Source organism: Mytilus edulis, chromosome 11, assembly GCF_963676685.1.
Source record: "Mytilus edulis chromosome 11, xbMytEdul2.2, whole genome shotgun sequence".
NCBI classification, from domain to species: Eukaryota; Metazoa; Mollusca; class Bivalvia; order Mytilida; family Mytilidae; genus Mytilus; species Mytilus edulis.
The window spans coordinates 10,922,150-10,949,267 of record NC_092354.1 but is presented as its reverse complement, the minus strand read 5'-3'; the positions used below and the strand labels follow the sequence as shown (position 1 = coordinate 10,949,267).

The 27,118-nt window shown below is 31.5% G+C and overlaps 1 protein-coding gene across 2 annotated transcripts in view; it reads left to right on the top strand.

The window, feature by feature from the left end:
• LOC139494753 (uncharacterized protein PF3D7_1120000-like) overlaps nucleotides 1-27,118 on the top strand; it is a 39,884-nt gene that overhangs the window by 5,175 nt on the left and 7,591 nt on the right. For both annotated transcript variants that reach the window (XM_071282952.1, XM_071282953.1), the window contains 11 exons: nucleotides 3,014-3,083; nucleotides 6,037-6,158; nucleotides 8,354-8,438; nucleotides 9,407-9,525; nucleotides 14,679-14,769; nucleotides 16,853-16,974; nucleotides 18,464-18,575; nucleotides 20,379-20,488; nucleotides 21,345-21,575; nucleotides 24,163-24,345; nucleotides 26,709-27,021. In XM_071282952.1, coding sequence (XP_071139053.1) covers nucleotides 3,014-3,083; nucleotides 6,037-6,158; nucleotides 8,354-8,438; nucleotides 9,407-9,525; nucleotides 14,679-14,769; nucleotides 16,853-16,974; nucleotides 18,464-18,575; nucleotides 20,379-20,488; nucleotides 21,345-21,575; nucleotides 24,163-24,345; nucleotides 26,709-27,021 — 1,558 coding nt within the window. The remainder of the gene's footprint in view (nucleotides 1-3,013; nucleotides 3,084-6,036; nucleotides 6,159-8,353; nucleotides 8,439-9,406; nucleotides 9,526-14,678; nucleotides 14,770-16,852; nucleotides 16,975-18,463; nucleotides 18,576-20,378; nucleotides 20,489-21,344; nucleotides 21,576-24,162; nucleotides 24,346-26,708; nucleotides 27,022-27,118) is intronic.

Below are 27,118 nucleotides of genomic sequence, written 5' to 3'. Positions count from 1 at the left end.
CAATACATTTTACAGTCAATTTTAAGGCGTAGACAATGCTGCCAGTCTAAGGTTATTGACAATTTGCTAGCAGTCGATTAAAATGTGTTTATTTTATATCCAGATTGTTCAGTAGTTATGATAAAGATATACATTCTAACAACTAACTGAGTTGTTGATAAGCTTTTGCACAGTACGGAATTGACTATACATAAAATTGTCTGAGTAGTGCTCAAATCGTCGTTTTAGAATCGAATGCATCCTGGGTAATATTTTTAAAAGTGTAAACCAACTCATTGTTATTGGTTAAAATGTCATAATCAATGAAAATTCAACCAATGACATGACGTTTTTTTCATTTTGGGTGCGAACAATGCAATTACCCATATTTCTTTAGATTCTGAAACGGCCAATTTAACGCTGTGTATAATCTTAAATTAAATCAAATACTGTGCTTTTTTGGAAATCTTCTATTTTGTGTTATGACTACATTTCATTTACTTATAAATTGACATCAACAATAACTTGCGTAATGTTAAGGATGTTCGCTACTCTTTTTAAAAATAACAAACTTTTTAAAAGACTGTTATAAATTAAAAAGTATAGGGATAAAGAATTAAAAAAAAAGAAAAAAAATGAAAAGTCCATGTGCTTGTTTTCAAGAGATAAGCCATTGAAAATTTGGCGGGATATAACTCTCTCTAGATTGTTCTTTCACTTAACATTGGCACCTGTTTGTTTTAAAAACTATAAAAAAATAACAAGGATTTTATAAGATTTTGAAATATGGCCTTTTAGATAATATGCAATTAAAATATGTAAAGAAAAGAAGGGATTAGTGGGCAAATCTTTTTAATGTTAATATATGGATAAAACTAGAGGATTCCGAAAATCTGGCAAAAATTCAATAAGTAGAGGAGCAAACATCCTCAAACCTGTGATATGATCGTTCAAATTTTAAATGCTTATCTAAGTTTTTCAATAGATTTCTTTTTAATCACATATTGAAACACTGAGCTACTTGGCGGTAACAGTTCTGATCAAATCCTAATATTCTTTACATATTCAAATATGTTGGACAAAATATTCCGTTATATGTTATGGATTCCTATATAAATCGGAACTAGTTATACAATTAGGACGATATTATACGAATGTATCTAACCGTTGTTAGATTGTGTATATGCTTTAGCGTATATACCACTACTATGCCTGAAAATAAGTGTATATGCTCGATCTTTGAACAAAGCGTAAGCTAGATATTTTTATCATCTCACCGTGAAGCAGACAAAAAAGAACAAAACACAAACAATAACCATTTAAGAGCACTCTCACTTACCAAACACTTGTTATAGGAGAGACCTTTTTATTAATCAGTACACACCCAACAGTTTTAGAATATATAAAAGGCGTGATAATAAGTATAAGAATGGCACAACCATAATGTAGTATAACTCATGTATCTTATAAACGTATTCCGCCTGCATAAGATTCATAAATTCTACACGGTTGATGGTTGTATATATTGTTAAGAAAAATGCACAGAAAAATTGAAACATTTATACCAAATGAGTTTGCAGGTTAAGGGCATACGATACAGTTTTGATCCGGTAATGACATTTTTAAGAAAATTTGCATGTACATGTAGGCTATTTTTAACATGATTAAATGAAATATGTAATACAAAATTTACCCTTACCTTTTGAATAAATATAGGTCGAAATTTTAGATATTTGCTTAAAATTCGGATTTGATATCGTATTTTTCCTTTCTTTTTCTGTTTTATAAGATTTTTCTTAATCCATTTGTAAATTCTGTTTGATATGAATTCATTATAAATTTGTGCATTTTATATTTTACGAATTACTCTATCAAATGTTCATGAATACATTGTATATTTGTCAAATTTTGAATATTTGCATTATTGCCTTTTTTTCAACATTGGTACACATTATCTTCATACGTATTCAAACTAAATGTCATTTATAAAATAAGTGTACCTGAACTCATTTTCAAGTTTCAAAATCAGGGCATAACTGCATTTTTTCTCGTTTTGTCTATGTTTGACGTAGCTAAATAACAATTTACGTATTAAGTAACGTCAATACTTCCCCTGTAACTGTATCGTATGCCCTTTAATTCCCTTCGAACGCAGTTATAGTCAAATGACGAAAATATTTGATTAATACTACTGATAAGTAAGTAAACAGTAAAGCAATGATGATATGTTGGTGAACAAGAAATGGATCAAAAGGGTATATTCAAAAAAGCTTTGCTAATAAGACAACATCGTTTGTGCCTATGAAACATGTGACAGGAAGTTATGATTTAAATTGTCCAACAGTATTTTGAGGAATAAGTCAAAAGCATTACAATGATTGTTCATAAGAAAAGTTCTGGTTTATTTTGTTAGAATTTATGCTTAAAATGTGTCGCGATTTCGAAATTAGGTTCAACTTGACTTTAAATCTGATTTGATTCAAGTTCCGTTGTCAAATATGAAACATCTTTGCCAACTTGTTTGAAAGCCCAAATCAAACTTTCACATCGTGTTATATATATAGGTACTTAATATATAAATCTCTAAATGTGAGTTTCATACTTGCAAACAAAAACATTATCCATGTCACGATAATCAAATGTATCATGAAAATTACAATGTCGTTTTAATAAAACCTGGTTTCAATGAATAATTGAAACACAAAACATTACGCTTGATCTTCGAATTGAAATTGGGAATATGTGAAATCGATAGAAATCAACCGAAGAGCAGAAAACGAGACAAGTCCACCAATGGGTTTCAACACATTGCAAAGAATACCGCAATCAGAGGTAGACTTCAGATGACCCTTAAGCAAACAGGTGAAATAATTCCCACTAAACAAATAAATGAAGTAGAATGAGAAAACACATAAAAAGTCCACTTCAGTGGGTGTAATTTCAAACATATTTACTCTTGGTTTGGTTAAGTGTTGTTGTTTTTGTTTTTTTTTATCAATGTAGCTCTTTTTTACCAACATATTATATTTTACAGAGTTTTAAGAACATGGGAAGATATTACGATGGAGCTGGAAACTTTACGAGTGAAGTTAAAATATAAAAAGGTAACATACGTTTAAATACAGAAGAAATATGTAAAAAAACTAACTGTTGAAGTACTATTATAGGTTAAATGACTAGCAGTTCTTTGTCAGTCTTATCGTTTAATGAACATGATGAAATAAAATACTAATGGAATCAAATAAACAGACAAAGCCATGGTTTAAAAAGAAAACACACCATAGAAAACTAAAGACTGACCAACATAAACGTAACCAAAATCCAGAAAGGGGGGTATTCTCAACTGCCCTGAAAGGATATGTAGATCCAGCTTCACATGTGTCAAACGTCCAGTTGTTCGTGTTTGTAAAAACCCAGGATTCAGTCTAAATCCATAGGTCCTATTCGACGAAGGACTAGATTGTAGTCACAACAATTAATGTTTGTTATGTTTTGATTTTTAAAAAAGAATAGACCGTTGATTATTCCCAATTGAATTGGTTTAGACGAGTCATTTTTTGGGTCTTGTATAGCTTGCTGTTTGGTGTGAGCCAAAGCGTCCTGTTGAAAATAGTCTTTTGACTCATTATGATTTACCTTTACAAATTGTGACTTGGATGGAGAGTTGTCTCCATGACACTCCTACAAGATCTCCTTATATCTTTTTTTATTGATCTTTTAAGTGTTCCAACTATAGTATATAGATACATTTTAACAATACATAAGTGAAAAACATAACAGTGATGGCATTGTTAAACTATTGATATTTTACGAATAAGACATAATAACCATTTACAAAAAATGATGTGAATACTGAGTATAAGATACGTCAAAAGGATATTTTGGAATACATATAGATTCTATCACTGCATCGAGTTTGATTCGATATTTATCCACCCGAGACAGTTAAATTTTTAAATGTTAAACGCGAGACTTGCCGAGTGTTTAAAAATTTAAAATTTAATTGTTGAGAGTGGATAGATATCGTATTACACGATATTTGGTGGTGGAATATGTTTCTTTAATGATTTTCAAACAATATTCAGGCAAACTTATTCCTTCTTTGCGACTGAATTGCAAAAAGATGTGTTCTTTCTATTTGACGTCATTAGTTCTGGTCGCCTTTTAATGCCGTCACAATAGGAATTTCAGAGGAAAACAAGAACAATTGTCGTCATAATCGGATTTTGACCAATGAAGTACTGAGATCAAACGAACCACAAGTGGATTATTTGTTTTTAATACAATGGGTGCAGAAAGGGATAAATTGACGACGAATTAGAGAAATTATATATATATGATCATATCAAAAATAAATTTAATTAACAAACTTCTATAACACCCCCCCCCCCCCTCCCCCCCAAAAAAATGACTCGTGTCTGTCTTTAGAAATATATAGATATTCTAATATCCAGACGTCTATTAAAAATTTAAGGAATGCTTGAACATATATTAGCAGTCTGTCTAATTGTGTGTTCTTTACATAATTGATGTAATACTTTGCCTGTGGAATAAAATAATTTAAAACTAAGTCATCCGAATCAGTACACCAAAAATGACACTGTCTTTATTCAAAAATATGTTTACTCCAAAAACTAACTATTTAGTACCAACAATAAGAAAATTCTCTCCAAAATTCTTTTATTTCAGTACATTCAAAAAACTTATTCTCTATGGTTTCTATTTCTTTACAACTGGCACATTCATTAGTTAAGGAAAGTTTATATTTTTCAGGGAGATAAATATGTAAGACTATTCTGTTTAACATTTTATATTGGAAAGCTTGTAGTTTGGTTTCTATAGAACATTCAAAAGCTAGTGAATGCATATTGTTTAACTTTCGTCCCTTATTTCTATATTAAAACATTCTTTCCACGTTTGTTGTGAAATAGGAGAAACATTTACCCGATCGATAAGAAGTGAATATACATCTTTAGCGAATTATTTATTGATTGGCATTTTTTTTATTCTCATGCTAAAAACCGAATACAAATAAGTTGTGGTTAGGTGACATATTTAGTAACAAATCTTTCTAGTCACGTGTAACAGCAAGTTTAATAGATAGAATGTCTACAAAAGTACCATTCAGATTATATTTTTTGTTAAAAGCGTCATGAGACAAAAAAAAACGCCTTTTATCATTTACAATATCACTAATGAACCTGATGCCTTTTATGTACCAATATCTGACCAATTGCTGTCTCATCGGATAGGTGTTTATCTCATTCTAAACCCGGAATCTGGAATTATAACATTTCTAAGAGACTGAATTTGCACCGACATATTTATCAAATGGAATTCGAATTCAATATATACTCGACTGTCATTGACAAATTCCTTGATTGTCCCTTTATTGAATACATCTTTTTCTGTAAATTTTGTTTAAATTGAAGCTGCACAACCACTACCTTCACTATTCATTAAATTAAAGTTCCAAAACTGATTTTAAATTGAAATATTGAGTTATTATATTTTTAACAAAGGGTTTTGCTCGTCACTTTAACCACAATTTTTAAGCAAAGATCATTGCGTGTTAAACCTATATTTTTATTGAACACTTTCGAAAAAAAACATAGTTTATCTAGTGAGCCTTACAAAGAATGTGTTTTAAAATTTTATAGATGTGTTTTTCTGTGTTTTTTTAAATGGTTGTTTTTGTCTTGAGATTGTAACACAGTGATGAATGCTGTAACCAAATGCATATATTTTTACCGATTACGTCTTTTTTTCACGCATCTTTGTAAAAATAACGGAGTCTAATTTGATGCGACTGTCATAAAAATGAGAGGTTGAGCGCTGTCAAACCAGGTTCAACGCACCATTTTCTACATTTGAAAATGCCTGTACCAAGTCAGGAATATGACAGTTGTTGTCCATTCGTTTGATGTGATTTATCTGATTTTGCCATTTGATTAGGGACTTTCCGTTTTGAATTTTCTTCGGAGTTCAGTATTTTTGTGATTTTACTTTTATTGTATACTTATTTTATTCAAATAATTTTTTTTTTTTCATCTTTAGAAAAACAAGAGTAATTTCTTTGATAAAGAGATTAATGAGTTAGAAATACAAATCGCCTCAATGTCGGATCGGGAAAGAGAGGCACAGATGTTATTATCGAAAGAAGTATTTAGTGATGCAAGGTAAAGTCTGAAACGTTATGCTCCCATTTTTGACCTGATCCCTTATTATTTAAATGACAAACTTTTGTGAATATATGAAAATTGTTCTTTAATTATTGTGAACATGAAACAAATTGAAGACCACAAATACAAAGACAGGTAGTTTTTTAAAACTAGCTCACCGATAATTATAGGACAAGTTAAAAAGGATCATTAAACATACTTCCGAACCTTAATGAATGATCTGAAACTTGAACTGATATCATCAATGGACCTTTAAATGCATACATAGATTAACCTTACTTTACCAGATGACTTCTTTTAAAGCCTTTTATCCTTCCAAATAACAATTGACTTATTTTTTGGCATTGCCTGTTATTTAGACAGTAAACAGTAACTGCAAAAAGCAAACTAAATCAGAAAAGCAAGGTTTACAAACATGAAAAACAGCCGAAATGATTGGATACTTCCAAGGGATTTAAACTTTTCTTGCCCGTTTTTGTACCTTTACCAATTATTATAAAAAAAATGCCTATGTTTATGAATTTCATTTGCGTTCATGCTTATATCTAGTAAAAATTCAATAGCAAGAATGGTCAGTATGACAAATTAAAAAAAAATGTCAGCAATAAGGCAAGGGCAAATAAATATTTCTTTTCTATGAATTATATGTATGGATGTTCTTTGTCAGATTATGAATTTTTCTTTATGGAATTTGAATCAAGAACCTTGATAAAATGTAGGCGAAAGATACAAGAGGGACATTCAAATTCATAAATCGAAATTAAACAGACAATGCACGGCTTAAATAAAATACCAACAGACAAACAGCAGTACACGAAGCACAACACGGACAATAAAAAAGTTAACTAGTGTATATATCTTAGATACTTACACCCCAGTTATATTGTTATACTTCATAGTTTCTATGTTTGAAACAAGTGTAAATTGACTAGATCTATTGTTACGAATAACAATAGATTTTGACCTCAGGGTGTGACGAGCGGGTTTTTTTGAAACCCCTTCTACTAGATCTACATCCCGCAAACAAAGTCCATTGTTTTTCGTACAATAGACATTGATTATTCTTTAAATAGCATGAACATAAGAAATTGCTTATAGTGTTCACTACAAATTGTTGCAAGATATTAAAAAAAATCCATTTAAGGAACTCCAAAAGCGAAAAAAATTTAAGCATCTATTTTGAACGTTTTCTAAAAGTTATATTTATTATCCCAGTCATTTGTCTCCATAAATTATAGGTATATTGATCCAATATTCACCCGAATTATAGGTATATTGATCCAGTATCCACCCGTTTATAGTATGGATCACATTTCCGACCTTTATAATTTATGCAGTCGTTATCCAATGGCCGGTCGGGGTAGGGGCTCCGCAGGTTGGACCCGATTTAAAAGATCAATGTATTTGAACCCCACTCCTTTTCGGTTGAGTAGGAAACCTCCAACTTTATTATCCCCTGTCCCAAAAAGAGATTTAAGAAATATAAAATCTGTATCTTTGTATACTGAGCGTGTCTGGTAGTCGGGTTTCTATTGCAGACACACTTATGCCTTTGTAGGTCCAAATATGAATGTTTATCTATTCTCGAGAAAAAAAAATTTCTTTCTACAAAACCGAAAGATACAAAATATATATATGATTACCCTTATCAAACTGATACACGTAAGCACTTTAGGTTATAATATTGCCTTTATCTCTTGTCTCTTCTACCAAATAAAACGCTTGCCAAAAAATACGTCATGCTCCTTTCCATATTGATAACTGCATACAAGGAGCATGACGTATTTTTTTTGTAAAAGGAATACACGATACAGTCACCTTGACATGCCGATCCATATCAACCCATGAATTTAATTGGAATATGCCAATCAACCTTGACATTGGTAAAACATATTCATTTGTCAAAGTTTGAACGAAGATAACCCAAAAAGGTTACTAGTGGGGTTTCATGTAATAAGAAAAATAAAAGTCTTATAAATCATGGTTTGATATTGTATTTTCTTTTCATTTTATAATTAATGTTTACAACATTGGGTTAATAATGGGGTATAAGCTAGTTATACATCTCGGGATACGGTGTGTCTGGATAAGAAATCCCTCCGGCCTCCGGCGGACGTGGTTTCTCATCCAGACACCCCTTTCTCGCTGTGTATAACTATTACGTATGTTTATAATATTTACCATGTTTACAGTTTAAAAAGGATACGGCATTATTGCAACATAGAGAAGAACCGTTTAGAAAGTTCGTTAGATGAAATCAAAGCAGTTTTGAAACAGGTTTGTAGTTTACATTTGCTACCATTAATCATTAGATTGTTCATTTCCTTTTTAAATATTTTTTATCAAATTGATATACACATATAAGTAACCCATATCTATCAGTGCAATTGATGCTTCACATGGACAGACCTAACAAATTTCAATAAAATAACTTTATAATGTTTTATATGCATACAGTTGCCTAAAAATATACAAACACAGCTGAACAAGATTTTCTTTCGATCACGTTATGCTTTCAAAGGTTAATATATTATCACTGAAAAATCAATGAGGTTTTCATAGACAATTCTGATAAGGTATCAGCAATTGTGTTAAGATATTATGATTTAAGTATTTTAGCATGTGTGATATTGTTTAACATTACTTCTGTAGTGTTTTATGTTGATAATTGATCAAATAAATCTATCTCAAGTTTGCCAGACCATAATATCACTAAACTTCAAAAAGCTTGACATAGGAAGATGTGGCATTATTTCCAATGAGATAACTCTCCATCCAAATAACAATTACTAAAAGTAAACCATTATAGGTCAGTGTACGGCATTAAACACGGAGCCTTAGCGTAAACCAAATACCAAGTTAAAAAGAGCCCCAAAATTACTAATGTAAAACTATTCAAACGGAAAAACCAACGGTCTTATCTCCATTGTATATAAAAAAAAGAGGACGAAAAACACGTATAAATTACATAAACAAACGACAACTACTGAATATCAGAATCCTGGATAAATGCAAACATTTGCAACTGGATTAAACATGTTTATGGTACCAAACCGTCTTCATTATTAGGGACAAACATTCCAGGCCAAAAAGCAAACAAATAAGCCAATGTTAAAACATGTTAAATGTTGCATTCCGGTGTCAGCCGTTCATACAGTAAATTAACAGCATGTCTTTCTGATCAAAGACATAGGCATATATATAAACAGTAAATCAAGGCATTATAGACTTAAATCTATTTTTAGCATGAAATTAAAAATATGGATTTGGAGGAGAAGAGTGAAACTATTTCGTCAAAAATCAAAACAAAATCTATAATTGTGAGCTTCTCAAATATCATTAAACCTGGAAGTGATAATAAAAGGTAATTTTTGTGTGTAAATGTATTAATCACTCCAATATAGAAGTGGTATTGTTAATTTGAGGTGGAAAGTAAACTTTCCTCTCCTTGTATTATTCAATTCAAATATATATATATAAATAAGTTACAGGCATTTTTTAAATTAAGGCATTTTGTAAAATGACTGAAATTTTTAGGCATTTTCTAAAATGCCTGAAGGTTTTAGGCATTTTACAAATTGACTTTTTTTTCAGGCAATTTATAAAATGCCTAAAAAAATGTAAGGCAATTTACAAAATGCCTTAAAAAAATTGAGAAATGGGGAAAGTGTCAAAGAGACAACAACCCGACCATAGAAAAAACAACCGCAGAAGGTCACCAACAGGTCTTCAATGTAGCAAGAAATTCCCGCACCCGGGGGCATCCTTCAGCTGGCCCCTTAACAAATATATACTAGTTCAGTGATAATGAACGCCATACTAATTTCCAAATTGTACACAAGAAACTAAAATTAAAATAATACAAGACTAACAATGGCCAGAGGCTCCTGACTTGGGTCAGGCGCAAAAAATGCGGCGGGGTTAAACATGTTTGTGAGATCTCTACCCTCCCCCTATACCTCTAGCTAATGTAGAAAAATAAACGCATAACAATACGCACATTAAAATTCAGTTAACGAGAAGTCCGAGTCTGATGTCAGAAGATGTAACCAAAGAAAATAAACAAAATAACAATAATAAATAAATAACAACAGACTATTAGCAGTTACACAATGTAACTGACATGCTAGCGCCAGACTTAAATTAAACTGACTGAAAGATCATGATTTCATCATATGAACATCAAGCACAATCCTTCCCGTTATCAGTTGAGTTTCATACCATCATAACATATATGAGAAGAACATAACCCGTGTCATGCCAACACCTGGTTTTTGAATAAATGTGTTAAGTTCCGATGCAAATACCCTATAAATGAATCAATATTAACGCCAAAATATGCAATCTTTAATGACCTGACAACAGTATCGTAACTATATCCCTTCTTAATAAGTCTTAAAAATGTTTTGTTAGTGTCTGAGGTGAATACTGACACTTTTGTGCTTTATAAAGAATATTATAAAGACTAAAACTGAATGGAATGTACCCAAAATTTAACGACTAGAAATATCAAAAAGATAATTTTATTCTATCATTAAATATAGCATGGAATTTTAACAATTACAGTTTTATAACTGTAATTAAATCATTTACATTAACACTGAAGTTGACAACTAATTGTTGCTACATGTAGTGTTTGGGTGACAGCGACTGTTACATATTTGTCCTGACTTTTTGCAACGACAACGTGTAGTGTTACATGTAGTCTTACAACTAGCACTGCAACCACATTTTGTGAAACCCTGACCATCACACAAAGACAATTTACTGATAGCTTTTCTAAAGGATATTTCATTATCATAATTTAACGATTGAAAAGCGATAAAGTTATCGTCAGAAAGTTCATACTGATTCCTAGTGTAAAGTCCACGTAGTATTCCATCCTTAGTTCCAAGTTTATAACCATGCTTTTTCTTTCCCGAAATATCAGCCGCATGGGGAATTGCAACTGATACATTTGCTCCAAAATCCACCGCTGTTAAAACTCTTTCCGATAAATTCCTCATCATGACAGCTTGTTTTGTCATTGAGTCTGATGCTTGCCTTCTTTCATTTCTGATGCCCTCTTCATTTGAACACAGATGACAAGTAATAGAATCAGATATGTTTCCTTTTGAACACAGCTCATGCATGTATGTACTGATCTGTATTGTGCACAACATGGATTTTCACAAACGGCACTCTCATGAACATGTAATTAAGTTTTCTGAGTTTCGGATAGATTTAATGCTGCATTACGCTGGTTTACCTCGTCAGGTTCATTTGGCTTATCAGAGCTTACATCATTTGGCTTGTCATTGCTTATCTCATCTGGCTTATCAGAGCTTTGAAAATGCTGTGATAGATCTTCCTCAGTCTGTAAAGAACCAAGAATTTCTTGAGGTAGTGATGATGACGATAGTTCTATCTTAGCATCACAGCCAAACATTGTCTTGTATGGTGATTTGTTTATACTAGAATGATGACTGTGTTTTTTTTTTCAAACTGGAAAAATTTCAACCCTATATTCCTATATTTTTAACTGCTCTCCTCTCTAATCCAGATAACTAGCATGTCTTTGATATCTGCATTTTCTCTTTCGACACTTCCTTGTGATTGGGGATTTCGAGGTTTTCATGATATTTTGTACAATCTGCCCTCATGTCTTTCAGTTCGTTGATAATATTGGCCGTTAATTCACGTCTGTTATTCGACTGTAGGATATCTGGGTCAACACATAGTAAAAATATATTCAGTAGCTGATATGCGACTTCGGCATGCTTTGATGTAAGTACTGGCTATATAGCAAACTTGGTCAGATGAACTTGATAATGCATGACAAATCTGAAATCACCATCAAGCCTAGACTGCATTTCTACTAGATCAACATGAGCCCTACTGCTAAAGTCCTTACTACCTCAACGGCTAGATAACTAGACCTTTGCTAGCAATTTTTATGCCCCACCTACGGTAGAGGGGCATTATGTGTTCTGGTCTGTGCGTCCGTTCGTCTGTCCGTCCGTCCGTCCGTCTGTCCGTCCGTTCGTTCGTTCGTTCGTTCGTTCGTCTGTCCAGTTTCAGGTTAAAGTTTTGGTTGAGGTTGTTTTTGAGGAAGTTGAAATTCATTCAACCTGAACTTAGTATATATGTTTCTTATTATATGATCTTTCTAATTTTAATGTCAAATTAGAGTTCTGACCCAAATTTCACGATCAGCAGAACTTAGAAAATGATAATGCGAGTGAGGCATCCGTGTACTGTGGACACATTCTTGTTCTTTTTTTTGTTAACATTCTATGCACATTTTTCTTTAAACAAATTCAGAGCATGCCTTGTCACATTTACGTATTTTTTATTGACCTCTTTTAACATTTTATCTCTTCCACCATGTCCAGTGTTCAAATGTGCTCTCATTATATTTCTTCTGTATATTTCTTCTGCATATGCATAAAGAATAATATGAAATTTATTTAAATCAACCCTTATTTGTAGCTTTACAATACATTTCTACCATCTATTTTATGTATTTCATATTTAAATAGTTTGCCTGAAACAGACCAGGCATTTTGTAAAATTTTTATAAAAAATTTCACTCATTTTACAATTTGACTAGGTTTATTTTGGCATCTTCTAAAATGCCTGTCAACATTAGGCATTTTAGAACATGCCTAAAAATTCAGTCATTTTACAAAATGCCTAAATTTAGAAAATGCCTGTAACATACAATGTATATACCGCAAACATATTATTATTTTGTTCAAGTTATTACTTCTACAAAAAACTTTGTCCAAGTTATACTTGTAAAAACTTTGTGGAGAAAAAAACTAATAACTTGTTCAACTAACTCTCCCTCAGTGGTACGTGTTTCTTCCTTTTCGGGGTTTGTTAGTTTTGAATTTTCTGTCATATGTCGTTTTTGTTTGTTTGTTTATTTTCTTTTATAATTCGTATTATTCAGATTATTCTAGAACGGTCATTTGAATATTTAAGTGGTTTTGTTAATATTATGTCATGATCAACAGTTCCAAAGTTCAAATTTAATATTTTTGCATTTTGATTTAGGTACAAGAATGTAGAATTATAGATGTGGTCTAGGAAATGGGGTATCTAACAAAGTCGTTTTATTTTGATAAAATATTACAGATGCACAAAAACAATTTTATTGATGAACTAAAATTAGAAACAGTTTTTAGTCGTTCAACACACATGAATATTTTTTTTGTATGTCGCTACATATTTTCTATAAATCAAACAATCAACCATTTGGTGATATGTTACGCATATAAATTCATGATAAAACTTCTTTAATGACATCTTTGAATTCAAAATTAATCTTTTAAAGCTTATCTTTCCTAAATTTAAATGTGAGCTTCTGAAATCACTTGGCGTCCGTCGTCGTCTGTCGTCCTTCGTCGGTCGTCCGTCCGATGTTAACAATATCAAAGATCTTCTACTCTGAACCAATAACAATCAAACTTAAGCTAATCGTAAATTAGCTAACGTTTTGTTTGTGTTTGCTGTTTCCCATGGAATAAAAAGAGCGTAGATGTACAATGCAACCGTCCGTGCAAGGGCTTGATAGCCAGTCATAGTCGTTTAAAACTTCTATTTGTTGTTATCTTTGGGTAAAATCTTAAAAACGAAATTATTTCGAGCAAATATAATATGAGGGTAACTGGATCTTTAGGTTTAGAAGTTACAGTCTTAAAATTGTCAGCAAAGTAAGATCCAACATTTACAAATTTCCTTCAAATGCAATTTTACTCAATATGAAAACAAACTGCGAAAGTATCACAGAGACATCAACCTTAAACTAAAACAGAAAATAGCCTAAGGCCAGCGAAACACCTTCAACCGAATCCATAATACAACACGCAAAAACAGGCTTAAACAGGGTCTTCTTTCATGATGCGTTTTGTTCTTTGATTTTGCCATGTGATTATGGACTTTCCGGATTGATTTTCCTCTAAGTTCAGTATTTTTGTGATTTTACTTTTTTCCTTTTTAATGTATACAAATACAACAAAATGGAAATCACTACACTTCAAAACATACGGGTTGTAGTCTCTTTTATACATTCCCCTTTTCCATTCTCAATTTTATATATGAACCCGAGATAAGGAAAAACAGAACAAACTAGACTAACAAAAGCTATCTAGATGTTCCTGATTTATGACATGCGCAACAATACAGCATGTTAAACCTGTTTTGTGAGATATAAACATATCACCAAAACAGCATTACTTCTAGTTAATGTTGAATAAATTAACACTGATACATGACGTAGTCTATTTAAAAAAGAATATGCTAGTTCTAATATTGTACCACCACAGTACCATGTTATAGACAGGGTTTGGGTATGGTACACTTTTTACCGATGCTTACACAACTCAAAATTGATCCTACTATCCATGCTGGTTTGTGATGAATTTAAGAAAAAAACTACAGGTGGATGATTCAGACTCTTTGAAGCCTTTTGTTATTTATGTTATGAATTTGCTTATGATATCTATACAAATATTCTTTTTACAACCATAGTGTAGCATGTGTAGGATGTCAATGGAATTTTGCTGAAAAGAAGAAGGAGCATCTACTTTCAGAGATAACAAGTTGGAGTTCGAAAATGAAGGTTAATTTTGTGATTAATTATCTAATTGATTTAAGACATTATTCAAACTGATAAATATGAATTGCACGAACATAAAATAAAATAAATAATGAATAACATATAAAGGTTCTAAAAAAACACACATTTATAGTTCAAAATAATCAACGTTTGAGATAGTGGTTGAACATAACATAACTTTGATTTTTCTACATGTTAGAAAAAGTAGGCTGCAGCACAGCTATGATTTTAAAGGATCGGATTCATTATCTTAATCAAGTTTCCACGAATTTTGTAAGCTCTTATTTTATTACAAAAAGTAAAATCACAAAAATACTGTTCAACTTAGAGGAAAATCAATTCGGAAAGTCCATAATCACATGGCAACAACAAATAACAAAACGCATCAAAAACGAATGGACAAGAACTGTCATATTCCTGACTTGGTACAGGCATTTTCAAATGGAGAAAATTGTGGATTTAACCTGGTTCTATAGCGCTTACCCTCTCACTGTAATGACAGTCTCATCAAAGTCTGTTATATTTACACTGATGCGTTAAACAATTTTAAATAAACAGACACAATAAATAAAATAGTCAAAATATGAGACATATTTTACCAAGACATAAATGCAAGTCTAGTTCTTAGTTGAAATATGTGGTTATTTGTAAGGTCTTTATTGGCTTTTTAACTGATTCGATTATTATACATTCTCGGCATTCAATTTTTAGCTTGTGAGCGTTCCTGGTGACGAAAAATTCAGATAAAGAATTCGGACATATGTAATTAATAATGTATTGATTATTTGTTTAATCATTATATAGTTGGGACGAGCATATACAGGTTTAATCTGTTTTATTAGCTGTGTTTCATTTGTCGAAAGTTCTAATTCTATATTGTTCAAAGTGCATATTCTGTTTAGTTATCTCTCAGATACATATAGCTTTACAATATATATTCAATTGGAAGTGGCAACTACAATAAACAGATGCGTATCATAAAATAATTATGTACAATAAAGCTACTTACAATATTGTTTTACTGTCATAGTAGTTAAAGCTATATTTTTTAACACCTTTAAATAAGAAAGTGAGTATCGCCCAAACATTTCAGATGGATAATGTGTATAATATGTCGTAATTAGATATAGGAAAATGTGGTGTGAAAAGTAAAATCACAAAAATACTGAACTTAGATGAAAATCAATTCGGAAAGTCCATAAAAACATGACAAAACCAAATAACAAAACGCATCATGAGTGCCAAAAAGACAACTCTCCATCCAAATAACAATTTAAAAAAAAAGTAAACCATTATAGATCAATGTACGACCTTCAACACGGAGCCTTGGCTCACACCGAACAACAAGCTATAAAGGGCCCAAACATTACTAGACTAGTGTAAAACCATTCAAACGGGAAAACCATTGTTCTAATCTATATAAAACATCGAGAATCGAGAAACACGTTTAAATTACATAAACACACGACAACTACTGTACATCAGATTCCTGACTTAGAACAGGTGCAAACATATGTACATATTTCTCAGAGATATTACTTTGGTATGGTTACGTACAAAAAATATTGGTATTTGTTACTATTTCATTCAAGTTTCACAAATGACAAACCCTGTTCTCCATGGTTGTATCAACCCATCTACCTGTTCAGACAGGAAATATATATTTAAATAATACAGTACAGTTCATAATGAATAAATCATATGTACTTTGTTTCGAACTTCTCAAAGAGCGTAGTAGTTCAGCGATATTTTAATGATGTCTTAGTGTCAGGAGCTCGAACAATGCTTAGTGCAGAACAATATTTCCTTACACCTATACCATATAGCTGGGATAAAAGTTGGGCGATTTGATCAAATGTATACAGAGCTAAACATTTTTTATCTAAAAACTACCATTTATCTTGATTTTCTTATTAGTTATTGTTAAATACTCTTTTGAATTTGTTATGTTCCGTTATCAATTTTATTCATTTTGGAACATGTGCAGCTTTAAAAATTCTGTATCTTTCGATCTTATCAAACATTTGTTTGCAACATTCTTATTGTTTACATGAAACAAATGTGTCACATGCATTTTTTTTTATAGCAAAAAGAAAAAAAGGAGGAGGAAATTGAAAAGGAAATTGAAAATCTAGACGAAGATTATCAAAAAGAATTAAAAAATGTTCTTACATTTAGATTTATTCTTTCCAAATTGAATGCAAGCATGTAGGTTTAAATATGAAAATTACATAGAAAATTATTGGTTACAGAAAAAGTGTAGAAGACGTCTGAATAAAAACTGTTAGTGTCATCCGTATTCCTAAAGTTATCTTGCTAATATGCCCCGTGAATTTAGAAACGATATTTATTAAACCATTGTTCCTTCTTAGAGGTTATCAAATTAACGCTGAGGTGAGTACTTCAAATTTTGTATTTATTATCCGTATGATTGCCTTACGAGCGTGGTACAATAATCTTTAAACAAGCTGGGCGTAAATACACAAACAACATTGTCGAAAAAATTAAGAACGTCTTATATAAAATCCCAATTTTCACAGGACACAGATTAAAAACCATCTATTAGAAATAATAGACATTAATAGTAATGACCATGAACTTTTTATCCTTATATAATTATATAATTATAGATCATAATAGCCCTTTTCCATAATATTGGCCACGGTATTATCCTAATACTTCCATATATGCTCGAGGCTTTAGACGAGGGTTGATATGAGTCAAAGGATGATACTCGAGTCAATATGGAAAAGACATGTTTTAATCTTTTTATTACATACAATTTATGTAGAAAAGAAAACACGATGAATTATAGTTATTAGTTAGCCACAACAACTGAATCTATTAGAAATATCACTTTTTACATTATTGTATTGTTTTCATTTGCTGGGTATAAATCTAATGTGTAATATTCCAACTCAATTTTAAATTTTTTATATATAAAAGCGATTATTTGTCATCACAAGAGCTGCATCGACAATTGTTGGTTTGACATTCTTACTAGTGGTCATTGTAGCAGAACCAGTTTGGTTTATTTTCCCCGATTCAAAAGAACGTATTTTCATGGGTCCTTAGCGATAATGACGGTGTTTGTATATAAACTTGATGGAATTCTGCTACAATGACTTCTAGTAAAAAACGTCAAACCAACAATTGTCGATGTAGCTCTTGTTATGAAAAATAATCGCAAAAAAGATTCAACATCCTTTTTTTCTTTTTTTAATATCCTCAATTACTGCATACAAATTTATTGTAACATTTCTCTTATGTATGAAAATATATGGTACTACACAAACGGAGGGATTTGGCATATCTGAGGCTAAATCGATAATTGATAGTTGCACATTTTTAACAGCAACTGTTGAAGGAAACTTCTCATACTTTTCAATACAAATACGTCATTGTTTACCACTGTCGTTAAGAACACAATGCCGTCACGTCATTTGTATCGAGGTACAACAACCAAAAGACATTTTTTTGCCCCGAGAAACATGTGTAGGACAACTTTGAGGTTTTTACACACGAAAACCCCCCAAAAATGTGATGATATACAGTTTTAAAAAAAATACCATAAAAAGAGCGTACATATTATCTTTTTCTCTATTTTATCATTAGAAATATTCACGTTTATAACACATTCATTGCTGAAGGTTATTCTCTATAAATTTGATAAAAAAGTGTGTTTTCTATCATTCAGGTTTAACGACGACAAGACTGGAAGTTGTCCTCATAACTGCAAGAAAGAAGAGCCAAGAGACCATTCGACCATACATATAAACGAAAGTGAACGTGTTAAGGACAGAGAAAAGGTTTTTTTATTACAAAAAGTAAAATCACAAAAATACTGAACTTAGAGGAAAATCAATTCGGAAAGTCCATAATCACATGGCAAAATCAAATAACAAAACGCATCAAAAACGAATTGAAAAGAACTGTCATATTCCTGACTTGGTACAGGCATTTTCAGATGTAGAACATTGTGGATTTAACCTGGTTCTATAGCCCTTACCCTCTCACTTTAATGAAAGTCTCATCAAATTCCGTTATATTTACATTGATGCGTTAAACAATTTTAAATAAACAGACCCAATAAATAAAATAGTCAAAATATGAGACTTATTTTACCAAGACATAAATGCAAGTCTAGTTCTTAGTTGAAATATGTGGTTATTTGTAAGGTCTTTATTGGCTTTTTAACTGATTCGATTATTATACATTCTCGGCATTCAATTTTTTTAGCTTGTGAGCGTTCCTGGGGAAGAAAAATTCAGATAAAGAATTCGGACATATTTAATTAATAATGTGTTGTTTATTTGTTTAATCATTATATAGTTGGGACGAGCATATACAGGTTTAATCTGTTTTATTAGCTGTGTTTCATTTTTCGGAAGTTTTAATTCTATATTGTTCAAAGTGCATATTCTGTATAGTTATCTCTCAGTTTACAATATATAATCAATTTGAAGTGGCAACTACAATAAACAGATGCGAATCATAAAATTAATTATGTGCAATGAAGCTACTTACAATATTATTTTATTAAATATATATATAAAGCTATATTCTTTAACACCTTTAAATAATATAGTGAGTATCGCCCAAACATTTCAGATGGATAATGTGTATAATATGTCTTAATTAGATATAGGAAGATGTGGTGTGAAAAGTAAAATCACAAAAAAACTGAACTTAGATGAAAATCAATTCGGAAAGTCCATAAAAACATTGCAAAATCAAATAACAAAACGCATCATGAATGCCAAAAAGACAACTCTCCATACAAATAACAATTTAAAAAAAGTAAACCATTATAGGTCAATGTACGACCTTCAACACGGAGCCTTGACTCACACCGGACAACAAGCTATATAGGGCCCCAACATTACTAGACTAGTGTAAAACCATTCCAACGGGAAAACCATTGTTCTAATCTATATAAAACATCGAGAATCAAGAAACACGTATAAATTACAAAAACAAACTTCAACTACTGTACATCAGATTCCTGACTTAGGACAGGTGCAAACATATGTACATATTTCGAAGAGATATTACTTTAGTATGGTTACGTACAAAAAATAGTGGTATTTGTTACTATTTCATTCAAGTTTCACAAATGACAAACCCTGTTCTCCATGGTTGTACCAACCCATCTACCTGTTCAGACAGGAAATATATATTTAATACAGTACAGTTCATAATGAATAAATCATATGTACTTTGTTTCGAACTTCTCAAAGAGCGTAGTAGGTCAGCGATATTTTAAGGATGTCTTAGTGTCAGGAGCTCGAACAATGCTTAGTGCAGAACAATATTTCCTTACACCTATACCATATAGTTGGGATAAAAGTTGGGCGATTTGATCAATTTTATACAGTGCTAAACATTTTTTATCTAAAAAACTACCTTTTGTCTTAATTTTCTTATTAGTTATTGTTAAATACTCTTTTGGATTTGTCATGTTCCGTTATCAAATTTTATTCATTTTGGAACATGTGCAGTTTTAAAAATTCTGTAGCGTTGTTTTCGATCTTACCAAACATTGGTATGCATCATTCTTATTGTTTACATGAAACAAATGTGTCACATGCATTTTTGTCTTTGTTTGATAGCAAAAAGAAAAAAAGGAAGAGGAAATTGAAAATCTAGACGAAGATTATCAAAAAGAATTAAAAAATGTTCTTACTTCTAGTTCTATTCTTTCCAAATTGAATGCAAGCATGTAGGTTTAAATATGTAAATTACATAGAAAATTATTGGTTACAAAAAAGTATAGAAGACGTCTGAATAAAAACTGTTAATGTCATCCGTATTCCTAAAGTCATCTTGCTAACATGGCCCGTGAATTTATAAACGATATTTATTAAACCATTTTTCCTTCTTAGAGGTTATCAAATTACGGCTGAGGTGAGTACTTCAAATTTTGTATTTATTCTCCGTAGGATTGCCTTACGAGCGTGGTACAATAATCTTTTAACAAGCTGGGTGTAAATACACCAACAACATTGTCGAAAAAAATAAGAACGTCTTATCAAAATCACAATTTTCACAGGACACAGATTAAAAACCATCTATTAGAAATAATAGACATTGATAGTACTGACCATGAACTTTTTATCATTATATAATTATATAATTATAGATCATAATAGCCCTTTTCCATAATATTGGCCACGGTATTATCCTAATACTTCTATATATGCTCGAGGCTTTAGACGAGGGTTGATATGAGTCAAAGGATGATACTCGAGTCAATATGGAAAGGACATGTTTTAATCTTTTTATTACATACAATTTATGTAGAAAAGAAAACACGATGAATTATAGTTATTAGTTAGCCACAACAACTGAACATATTAGAAATATTACTTTTTACATTATTGTATTGTTTTCATTTGCTGCATATAAATCTAATGTGTAATATTCCAACTCAATTTGAAAATTTTTATATATAAAAGCGATTATTTGTCATCACAAGAGCTACATCGACTATTGTTGGTTTGCCGTTCTTACTAGTGGTCATTTCTGAAGGTTATTCTCTATAAATATGATAAAAAATTGTGTTTTCTATCATTCAGGTTTAACGACGACAAGACTGAAAGTTGTCCTCATAACTACAAGAAAGAAGAGCCAAGAGACCATTCGACCATACATATAAACGAAAGTGAACGTGTTAAGGACACAGAAAAGTACGATGGTAAAAAAAAATTGAAAGTAGTTAAATTAAAAGAAGAAAATCAGATTGAAGTGGACAGAAGTCTAGAAGATGTACCAAAGAAATATGATAATGTCAAAACAGCACAACTAAGGTATGGGAAAAGTGAAAACAATCAGACTTAATTAAAATCTAGCTATAGTTATATGGTCATTATGGTATGATGATAAAAAGAAAAAGATGCAAATGCTCTTGAATGCTCTTAAATCATTATATCACTCGACAATGCTTTCACAAAGTTTCGTTAACCTGCTTCACTTTTGCGACGTGTGCGAGACAATCATGACTGCACGTACTGAATTCATTCTAAATTACACAGAATTCAGATATACATGATATAGATTGAACTTTTGAGGGATTACCTCCACTGACGTTATACCGATTGTTATTTATATTACGTATGTCACCATTTCATAAATTTTCGTTGGTTTTCACCATGGTACATCAGTTTAAGTCGTAATGATAATTTGGATCTAAACACAAACTTAAAAAGGTAAATGTAAGAAAAGTATGTGTTACACATACAATTATTTTTCAGATACTTTGAAATTATACTTTGAAACTTTGAAAAAATTAAGTACTCTTTATACATTTTCTTGCACCAATTCAATATTTTTTCAGTAGCTTCTCCTGCTTTTCAGCATGCTGTTTTTTGTAAGGTAATTAACAACATATGAACAGTTTTTATTTTGTGAATTGAGAATAAAAGTAAAGTTGTGGATACGCAATATTTCATGTTTTCCAAAATCTAAACTAAAGCTTAGTGGAGGAATTACTTTTTTGCATAGAAATTCGTTGTTCAGCTAGCACCACAAAATTCAGGACAATTGGTGTCCTATTAATTATAGCATGCATAATGATTACGACATAGATACCTGCTCATTGTTTATCGTGAATGCTAATGTTATATGACTATCTTTAACCTGCATTTTATACATCGATAGTTTATATACTGTTCTCTGTTTAGAGATTCGTTAATATACTATGTAATAAACAGGTTAAGGATTAATAGAAATGTAAAAAAACACGATATAATTTAATATCGGATGTTACGCGTCTTCTGATTGGCTGAAATCGGTTTGTTTATCAGCCAATATATATAATTTTGTCTTGTGACTGTGACGTCATCAACGTTTTTTCCTGATTTACTCCAGTTTAAAATGGATTTAAGAATTAAATTATAAGAAATGACTGTTATATTTGTTCTGCCTATTCGAAATAACATAACAAATGTGGTGACACTGTAAACGACCCTCTACGCCGGTTTTTTAGTGTGCACCACATTTTTTATGTTATTTTTGTATAGACAGAAGAAATATTACAGTCATGCCTTTAATATATTTCATACGTCTAACACGCTTTTTTTTTAATTTATCATTTTCAAGAACGCTCAAAAACAGAATCTTTGCTGGTCAAGGACGTTTAGTTAAAGAGCTACAAGCTAGACAAGACATTAGAAATGATCAAATCCTTCAAAGGCCAATTTTGCCTTAGAGAGTTGCAATTTGAGTTTTTGTATAATTTCAAATTTTTAAACGGACAATTGTAGATATTTTGATTTATATCATTTAGTACTGACGACTGACCTGGTGATAGTCTACCAACAGGGGCGACGACTCAGTACTGTAACAAACGAAACAACACGCAATATAAAACCACAATGTTTTCTGGATTTTCCTTCATTAGGAACGCTCAAAGCCGAATATATCATAGTAAGGGAAGAACAGTATATACCGTCAAGTATATTACAGAGAACCAAAACGCCTTATCACGCATTTTGATGAGTATCTTAATTGTTCCAGAATAATTAGTTATCAAAAGTACCAGGATTATAATTTTACACAAGCAAAAGTGGTGCTTTAAATAAAAAAAAAAACAAGTTGTCGCTGTATGTAGAACGAACGAGCTATGAATGTTTAAAAATTGATAATTTAACATAAAAAATAATCAGTACAAAAATAAGTGATGTGTCCCGTCAGGAGCTATTCGAATATCTCATATAAGACAAACAATGAGCATTAAGGAAATATCTTTAATACATTCTCAAATTTTCATGTTTTTGTTGGTAAATTTTTGATTAGTTTATTTGATTGCCAATCCTATGTAAAATAATCTTATGAATGAACAAATCATTAACGGTTATCATTTTAACAAATACGTAAGATCTTTGAAAAATATACCGGCTGCTTACATTATAATGTGAAACAAGAAAGAAAAATGATTAATATGTATTTCTTTTCAGTTGTGTTATTCTTCAATTGTTGTTGTCGATGATTATATGTTGCATTGGCAATGATTTTTTTTAAACCTATGACATGTATGAATATTATTGTCTTTTATTTATATCTAATATGTATGAATGTAGTTGATTGACACGTACAGTGTACTAACATCTAAAGAACTGACGTTTCCGGAAATGGTTTTGTCTTTTAAATATCATCGATTCAATGTATTGCTACTTTTATTTCAGTCAATCAGAAAACATTTGATTTCCGCTTTTCAGCGGTTTGATATTCAATAATATAAGAATCAGGTTTCACAGGAAGTTTACCAAACAAACCAGATTTCATATTTCATATTACAAATTGCTCATTGAAGAAGTTGGCGTACAAAACGCTATATCTGATATATAAGGATCTCATAACAAATATGTTAACAACATGTGTGTCATTTTATTATAGTTTAACCAACAGCGAAACAGTGAATGAAAGCAATGAAGATCCAGATCTAGAAGATACAATTTCACAGGCATACAATGATAATGATCCAGAAGTCCAGCTACCGCAATTACTTCCCGATAACGAAATTATTACTACAAAAACAAATGATAATGACACAGAACATGAATTCGACAAAAAAGAAAAGTAAGACCAATTAACGAAAATTCTAATGGCTGTAAAGAATTGATCAAAACACAAAAAAAAATGACATCTATATGCTCTATGTGTTAAATCTTTCTTTTATTCAGTCTCAACTATAATTAAAGCTTTTCTATATTTTCTTCTCTGTGAAAATCATTCCAATATTGCTTTGTATATGAATCATATCCACCACTCTTAATGTTTATATAATATAAATTCTTACTATGCATGTAAGGAAATTATATGTTTCCCTCCGATATTAATAAGCCGATGCATTTGGGATACACGCCTACCGCTTTAAGTCATAAAAAAACTCAAGAAGATACTATAAGTTATCTACGTTCATATCCGTAGATATGGATATTTTAACACCCTGAAGTACCCCAGTACATCCTGAGGCGTAGCCGAAGGGTATACAGGGTACTGAAGGGTGTTAAAATATCCATATCTACGGATATGAACGTAGATAACGAATTTATCCCCGGTCTTAGTCCGAATCGGGTGAGTTTTAAGGAAATTCGGGTACAAAGTGTAACGCGAAAACAACGTTTTTTTCATTATCTGAAATTTTTTTATTGAAATTTGGAAATTTTACATATTTTTTACGGGGTGTAGGGTACTACCTGTGGTAGAACCCTACAGGTAGTCAAATATAAGACGTTTTTAATACGGAGAGAGAGAAACTGTATTGAGTCAAATTTGGAGCTCAATGTTGTCAGCGTTACGCCATAGATGGTGTGACGTCAACGTGGGTAATTTGCATAGCTAGGTCAGTAGTAGGGTGGTGTCAGTAGTCCCTTGAAAATGTGGCGGCCAAGTGATGCATTTAATGAAACGAGTATAAAAGATCGGCATAATAGGACTCAATCGTTAATGAATTAAATATTTAATTACAAACATCATGGATAATCTACAGAATTCAATATTTCACAAGTAGCCATCATGGAACTAAGGAAAACTTGCGTGAAGTTCCCCGGGATAATGGTTAGCAACGTCCGGGGATATGGGTTAGCAACACCCAGGAGCTATGGGTTTTGTAACGACGTGCGTTAACCAATCAAAATCCTAGATATATACTAAGCCGGGGATAAGTCGTTATACGTGCATCTTATTATATCTATATAACGCATTTCTTAGAGTCGTCATATAAACTTCATTAAAAAGTTGGTCTTAGATGGAATTTGGCTTTCTTTAAGGTGTTTATGTCAAACAGTTATCAGAGGTCTAGGATTATAATTTAATACGCCAGTTGCACGTTTCGTCGACATACGACTCATTAGTGACGTTCAGATCAAAATAGTTATAAAGCCAAACAATTACAAAGTTGAAGGGCATTGAGGACCCAGAATTCTATAAGGCTCTGCCAATGACGGCTACGGTAATCTATTCCTGGAATAAGAACATCATCAGTTTATCGAAAAGTTCAAAGTTGTTTTACGGGAAATTTATGAAATGACCATCTAATTGTTATTCATGTCAACCCCGAAGTGCCGACAACTTAGCTGGTGATACCCTCAGAGACGAAACGTCCACCAGCTATATATAAAGCTCTTCAACTTCTTCGGTACTTACATATCCTCAGCTTTCGAACATTTGGAACTGAACGTTCCTAATGACGGTAAATCCATAAAAGGACATCGTATGCATGCTATTATCAAACATGTTCTGTTTATATATATAAATATTTGATAATGGTTTACAACTACAATTGCGTGACACCCATCAGCAATATTTGATTGATGGAATCATCCACAAAACGACTTGATGAAATGAAAGAATGATAGGGTACCTGACCTCGTCTTTACGGTATATCTCATTCTGAGTGGTGTTGGTTGTGAAAAAAATACTTCTTAACTTCGAAATAATTATAACATCATGGCTTGCAGGTCGTAAAATGTTAATTTTTGACGTTTTAGCGTCCAATCAGATTAAAGATGGATTATAAGACACAAAGGTCAATGATTGCATGATTGTTTTATATTATCGAACACGGAAAATTATGTATCACCACATATTAAAAAAAAAAGTTTTTATCGTACAAACTTTTCAAACAAATGTAAAGAATATTTTGCCGATGTATGTGTTTTCTTTAAAATGTTAAACGTTTTTGAAAGAATTCAATCAGTAATATGTCAAATAATAATTTGATAAATGCATTACAGGTTCAATTTTCAGCTTTAGTTCAAAAAGCCAAGGTTGTATACAACATTTGTTTAGCAAAATCTGTGACATAGACCATTTACTGTTCAATCTTAACTTGAAATCAAAAATGTCAAAACACTTTAAGAAATAGAAATACATTTTGAATTTGCAAGGTGTTGGATCATAAAAGTATATTGATCCCTATTTGTCATTTTTTTTTAAAGATTTGACAATGATTATCAGATAATCATTGAAAGCATGTCTCAAACGGATTTGTCTTATGACGTAGAAGTATGGGATTCAGATGAACGGTTGAAAGTGGTAGAGAGTAAAGTTTTCCCTGATGGTTTTAAGTTAGACACCGATATCTTCTACATAAAGGAATCTACAGCTGGAAATTTTCATGGCAATGAAAAGAAAGTCGTGAATGATGTGTTGCTGAAAGTATTGCACCCAATGGAAAATAATTCATATTACGAATACAAAGGAGCAGTTAAATTTGGAAACGCTTGGAGGCTTATCGACTGCATTTGTCAGGTAATTCATATACCAAGGCTAACCCAATGAGAGTTCTTTTACTGGAATGAATTTCAAGAGTTGGTAGGAAAATGTTTGAAAATGTTATGATTTCTCA